The sequence below is a fragment of the Dendrobates tinctorius genome, unplaced genomic scaffold (assembly GCF_039654945.1).
Source record: "Dendrobates tinctorius isolate UK_male_01 unplaced genomic scaffold, ASM3965494v1 ptg000230l, whole genome shotgun sequence".
NCBI lineage: Eukaryota > Metazoa > Chordata > Amphibia > Anura > Dendrobatidae > Dendrobates > Dendrobates tinctorius.
In genome coordinates, this window is record NW_027361897.1 from 9181065 (window position 1) to 9187631 (window position 6567).

Below are 6567 nucleotides of genomic sequence, written 5' to 3' on the forward strand. Positions count from 1 at the left end.
CCTACACCCTCCTATTTCCTGGGCTTCAACACAGCCAGTTGTAGTTCGGAAGTGCCGTCCACACGGAAAGAGATACTTGCTCCCGTGTCTCAGTGGGGTTCAGTAATGTCAGCTGATCCCCTGCTGTGTGGATGGCAGTCTCTCCTGCTGTCACCTCATTCAAAATACAGTAGGCCTCTGCCTACACCCTCCTATTTCCTGGGCTTCAACACAGCCAGTTGTAGTTCGGAAGTGCCGTCCACACGGAAAGAGACACTTGCTCCCGTGTCTCAGTGGGGTTCAGTAACGTCAGCTGATCCCCTGCTGTGTGGATGGCAGTCTCTCCTGCTGTAAACTCATTCAAAATACAGTAGGCCTCTGCCTACACCCTCCTATTTCCTGGGCTTCAACACAGCCAGTTGTAGTTCGGAAGTGCCGTCCACACGGAAAGAGACACTTGCTCCCGTGTCTCAGTGGGGTTCAGTAATGTCAGCTGATCCCCTGCTGTGTGGATGGCAAAGTCTCCTGCTGCCTACACAGTCGTACCACTACTGATTTTTAACCGTGCTCCAATTAGGCCTGTGGCTACACTGTCTCTCGTATTTCCCCTGTCCTCCAACCCCGCCAGTTACAGCTCCGAAGTGGCGTCTGCACAATCCACACTTGTTCCTGTGTTACAGGTGTTCAGTCTGGTCAGTTAATCCCCTGATGTGTGTCCGGCAATGTCGCCTGCTCTGTCCACATTCCCATTATCGGAATGTGGACAGAGCAGGCGACATTGCCCGACACACATCAGGGGATTAACTGACCGGACTGAACACCTGTAACACAGGAACAAGTGTGGATTGTGCAGACGCCACTTCGGAGCTGTAACTGGCGGGGTTGGAGGACAGGGGAAATACGAAAATCAGTGAAGCCACAGGCCTAAGTGGAGCTTGGTTCAAATTAGTAGTCTACAACCGATCTTAAAATTTCTTCAATGCAGCCTAAGCCTGCTCCGTGCTTGTCCCTGGGCTTCAACACAGCCAGTTGTTGCTCGGAAGTGCCGTCTTCACAGAGTAAAACACTAGCTCCTGTGTTTGTGGGGTTCAGTAACGTCAGCTGTTCCCCTGCTGTTTTGATGGCAATCTGTCCTGCTGCCTCCCAATTGACAGCACATCAGGCCTCAGCCTGCTAAGTGCTTGTCCTGGGCTCCAACATCGCCAGTTGCTGCTCATAACTGACTTTGGCACGGGTACTCCCTCCTGCCCAGCTTGGTTCCAGCCCTGCCTGCTGTTTCCGGGAAGTGTCAATGTCAGTTTGCCACCCCAAGTTGCCATGTCGTGTTGCGGTTGGGTTAGCCGAGGCTAGGGTGCCAGCAGTTTAGGTGCTTCCTATGTGGACTGCGGGTTCTGGTAAGAAAGGTTTGTTCCATAGTGCCAGTAGTCTGCTGGTCCTTGGTAGTGCTTTGTAGCACAGGTACCTCCTGCTTAGTAACCGGGTTCCAGCACCGTCAGCTGGTCCTCGGTTGTGCCATTGGCTCTTATTCCTTCTGCTGCCCCTCCGGGTGCCAGCACTGTCAGCTGGTCCTCGCTATTTCCATTTGCTCTTGCAGCTTATGCTACCCCTCCGGGTTCCAGCACCGTCAGCTGGTTCTCGTCAGAGCCTTTGGCCTAGGTGCCTCCATCTCGGTATCCGAGTTCCGGCAACATCTGCTGGTCCTTGGTAGTGCTTTGTAGCACAGGTACCTCCTGCTTAGTAACCGGGTTCCAGCACCGTCAGCTGGTCCTCGGTTGTGCCATTGGCTCTTATTCCTTCTGCTGCCCCTCCGGGTGCCAGCACTGTCAGCTGGTCCTCGCTATTTCCATTTGCTCTTGCAGCTTATGCTACCCCTCCGGGTTCCAGCACCGTCAGCTGGTTCTCGTCAGAGCCTTTGGCCTAGGTGCCTCCATCTCGGTATCCGAGTTCCGGCAACGTCTGCTGGTCCTTGGTAGTGCTTTGTAGCACAGGTACCTCCTGCTTAGTAACCGGGTTCCAGCACCGTCAGCTGGTCCTCGGTAGTGCCATTGGCTCTTGTTCCTTCTGCTGCCCCTCCGGGTGCCAGTACCGTCAGCTGGTTCAAGAGGACAAAGAACAGGAAGACAACCACCAAGATGCAGAACAACAAGAGAGAGAAGACAAAGAAGCATAAAAAAAACAAAGCAGAAGAACATTAAGCATAAGACTAATACTCTGAGCAAATGATATTATCTTATTTATAAGCAGAAGAAGACTAAGCAGTGTATGGGGGTGAGTCCGTTCCTCCTCGTGGTGCCCCTGGAAAAGGCCTGCTTCTGCAGGCCAAACTGAACGCGGACAAATCCTGTTGTAAATCTTTTGTGACAGGCAGAACGGAAGGTGTAAACTTCTAACTTTTCTAGATAACAACTACAGGAATGCCTGACACAAACAAGAATATGATGAAGAAGAATAGGAAGAAGATGAAGAAGCTGAATATGTAGAATAATAATTGTTGAATAAGAAGAATATGAAGAATGTAAGAAAAGGAAGAAGAAGAAGAAGAAGAAGAAGAATGTAAAAAAAGGAAGTAGAAGAAGAAGAAGAAGAATGTAAAAAAAGGAATAAGAAGAAGAATGTAAAAAAAGGAAGTAGAAGAAGAAGAAGAAGAATGTAAAAAAAGGAAGTAGAAGAAGAAGAAGAAGAATGTAAAAAAAGGAAGTAGAAGAAGAAGAAGAAGAATGTAAAAAAAGGAAGTAGAAGAAGAAGAAGAAGAATGTAAAAAAAGGAATAAGAAGAAGAATGTAAAAAAAGGAAGTAGAAGAAGAAGAAGAAGAATGTAAAAAAAGGAAGTAGAAGAAGAAGAAGAAGAATGTAAAAAAAGGAAGTAGAAGAAGAAGAAGAAGAAGAATGTAAAAAAAGGAAGTAGAAGAAGAAGACATACATGTCTGGCAAAATATAAATGAGGCTAACATAGTCAATATCTTTGTAACTCCTAACATCTTTAAAAAAAAAAGTTTAATTCCTGCTATTCCATTTGATTGGGCTAAACCTCTATGGCTTTAATGTCTCCTCCACCTCCCACAATACATTCTACATTATTCTTAGTTGTTTTTCTTCATGTAGAATTAACCTACAAGGAAAGAAAGGGTTTTTTTTAATTCCGATATTTTGGCCCCATTGACTTGCATTGGTTCCCGGTATCGGAATCGGCGATACCGATACTTTTTTTAAAGATCGGCCGATCCATTCCGATCCGATATTTTCAAGTATCGGCTGGTATCGCTCAACTCTAGTCAGTACTAATCATATCTAAGCAAATGCCAGGGCTTACAGGTTTTTAGGAATTCATGGTGATTTGGGTATCTGTGGGACTGCAGATGGGGGACTGCGCTGGAACCCACTGTCACTAGATTGCTGTGGGATGAAGAGTAACATAAAGCCAGTCCTGCTATTAGTTCCTCAGAAATAGATCTACGTGAAATACCATTTTAAAAGCTTGCCTTAGTTCTCTATTCCTCAGACTGTAAATTATAGGATTTAACACAGGAATAATGATGACATAAATGAGAGTGATCATCTTGTTGATTTCTAATGAAAATGTAGAAGTAGGACGCATGTACATGCTTAAGGTTGTCCCGTAAAATATTACCACAATTATTAGGTGAGAAGAACAGGTGGAAAAGGCCTTAGATCTTCCTTCTGTAGACTGAATTTTCAAGATGGAATTAATAATAAAAACATAAGAGGTCAAGGTAAGCAAAAAAGGACCAAATCCTAAAAATGCTCCTTCAACATACGTAATCCTTTCTATACTTTGAGTTTCAGAGCAAGACATTTTTAGTAGAGCAGTTAAATCACAGAAGAAATGATTAAGTCTATTAGATTTGCAGTAGCATGTCCAAAGGATAAACCAAACATGAGGAAATGTATCCATAAAACCTAGTAACCAACAGCCAGCAGCAAAAGCAGCACAAAATCTCTTGTTCATGATGAGGTAGTAATGTAGCGGGTCACAGATGGCTACATAACGATCATATGCCATGGCGGAGAGCAGGAGAAATTCCGAGCTTGTGAAAGCAAGGAAACAATACATTTGTACGGCACAAACTGTTAGGCTTATCGTCCTGTTGTTCAATAATATGGAGATGATGATCCAAGGCATGGTGACTGAAATAAAGCAAATGTCAGCAGCTGACATGTTCATAAGAAAGAAAAACATAGGTTTCTGGAGATGGCGACAAGAACACCCAAGACTAATTATCAGCATATTGGCCATAATGATCTGCAGGTAAGCCACAGAAAATAACGTGATGAAGATGAGCTTGTGTCCGCAGTAATAGTTGAATCCCAAAATGACTAATGCATTTGCACAAGTTCCATTTTCGCCATTTTCAGCAGGGCTAGTGACTTCAGTAGTTTCTTATAAATGAAAAATATATAAGAAATTATTATGTTTTAAGGTTATCCTTAAAAGATTTTATATTTAGAAGATTATATAGTTATTGAGGTTGTCCAGTTTATACAATCCAGAAATTGTGGTTAAAATTAATAATGGGATTCTTCTTTTGAGACCAACATGTACCATAGTATTACTTGGCAGCTATTCATTTTCCTGTCCGACAATGGTCTGCCCATATGACAGCCCATGTGGGTCCTAAATAGAAGTCCTAATAAGTCATTAGAGAAATTCTTCTGAAATTCTATAATAATGAACAAAAAGATGTCAGATTATAAGAACACTACTGCATAAAAAATGCATACTATACAAAGGAGTTTTATCAATGTTACCAAACTTGCTTAGAGACAATTGAAGTCCCTACAAGTTGCACTTCCTACAGCTGCTGATGGTCACGTGTGCCGCTACTTAAGAGAAATGAATATTCACAGCATTCCACTCCCATGGAGGCTCCGGCTGACATTGTGCTCGCCAGTGAGTATTCCGGCAGCTTCCCTTCGGCTTGCAGGCAGCGCATGATGTCCCTTCCATGTGCTGCTTAAAGGATAGGGATGAGTGATGAGGGCCAGGTTAAGGGGATGAGGGCCAATCAAACCAGGTTAAGGATGAGGGCCTGCACACTAGGACGAGATGGTGTCCCTACATACCAGGATAGAGATGAGGGCAACCATTCTTTCCAGGATAGGGATGAGGGGGACCATTCCTACCACGATAGGGATGAAGGGGCCATGCCTACCAGGCTAGAGATAAGGGGGAAAGAGGGCATGCCTACCAGGTTAGAAATAAGGGGGACATGCATACCAGGCTAGGGATGAGGAGGCCATGCATACCAAGCTGAAGATGAGGGATCCATGCATACCAGGATAGGGATACGGGGGCCATGCATACCAGGGTAGGGATGAGGGGGTCATGCATACCAGGATAGGGATGAGGGGGCAATGTGTATCGAGAAGGGGATGAGGAGACCATATATACCAGGATATGGAATATTAAGTAAAGAATTGACCGCATTTTTTGCTTCAATTTTTTTTCTCCTAATTTCTTCCTCTAAAACCTAGGTGCGTCTTATGGTCTTATAGTCTGAAAAATAGAAGGATGCAAGCAAGCACATTTTGGAGAACATTTTAGATCTATTTCACCATGAATAGGATTACCTAGGTTGATAACACACATAAAGGAAAAGCACATGGCTAACTCTAAAGTTCTCAGGTTCACCAGAATTTAAATTATAGATATGTCTCCTAGAGGTGGAGATGGAAATGAAGTGCAATAGAAATGTGAAGCTAAATGAATCTTGAGAACCAATACTCTAGGATGATTTGAGCATATTTTTATGATTAATATTCTGCTATGTATAGTTATCTGCTATATGCTATTTTCCTCTAGATCAATCATTAGGGAAATGGATTAGTTAAGTGGCAACTTGCACTGTTTCCAGCTTGGTAGGTTATTTCAATATAATAATGAAGCAGATGTACCTTAGTTACATAAAGTCACTCAAGAGATGCCATATAGGTCAGTTCAATCTCTGAATCCTGCCACTTTCTACTGTTCTTAAAATATACTAAAGGAAAGTTTTTGAGATGATGAGTGCCTTGTCTACCTCACAAATTTTCAATATACTACATGTTTTTTCATGAGAATCAGTGCACCACCATTATTCCTCTCTTTCCCCATACACAAAGACCACTACCATCAGCTCCTTTGGGATTAGCAGTGCCAATATGCTTGGAGTTTTTATATTTTAACCTCTTCTCAATCTTTTATAATCCAACAAAATAGAGTCATGCAGTTTAATTTAAATTGTTTGAATTGTTGGAAACAAATTTGACTCACCTCAAGTTGATTAACTCATCTCCAGTTTTAGTAGCACTGCAGCCTGTGTGTTTTCCTCTTAGAAGCACTTTCTTTAGGCCATGTTCACACGTTCAGTATTTTGTCAGTATTTTATATCAGTATTTGTAAGCCAAAACCAGGAGCTGGAGAAAAATACACCAGTAGTGACGTGTTTCTATTACACTTTTCCTCTGATTGTTCCACTTCTGGTTTTGGCTCATAAATACTGATGTGAAATACTGACCAAATACTGAACATGGTAAAGTTGCCTTATTCTGCCTCTTTGTCAGTGCAGTGAAGCATGCAAATCATGGTGT

The 6567-nt window shown here is 43.1% G+C and overlaps 1 protein-coding gene across 1 annotated transcript; it reads right to left on the bottom strand.

Moving 5' to 3' along the window:
- Window positions 1-3409: 3409 nt before the first annotated feature.
- LOC141059746 (olfactory receptor 5V1-like) lies at window positions 3410-4120 on the bottom strand. Its single transcript, XM_073555881.1, has one exon. It carries the CDS (start codon window positions 4118-4120, stop codon window positions 3410-3412), a length of 711 nt encoding a protein of 236 aa, XP_073411982.1.
- Window positions 4121-6567: the final 2447 nt, after the last annotated feature.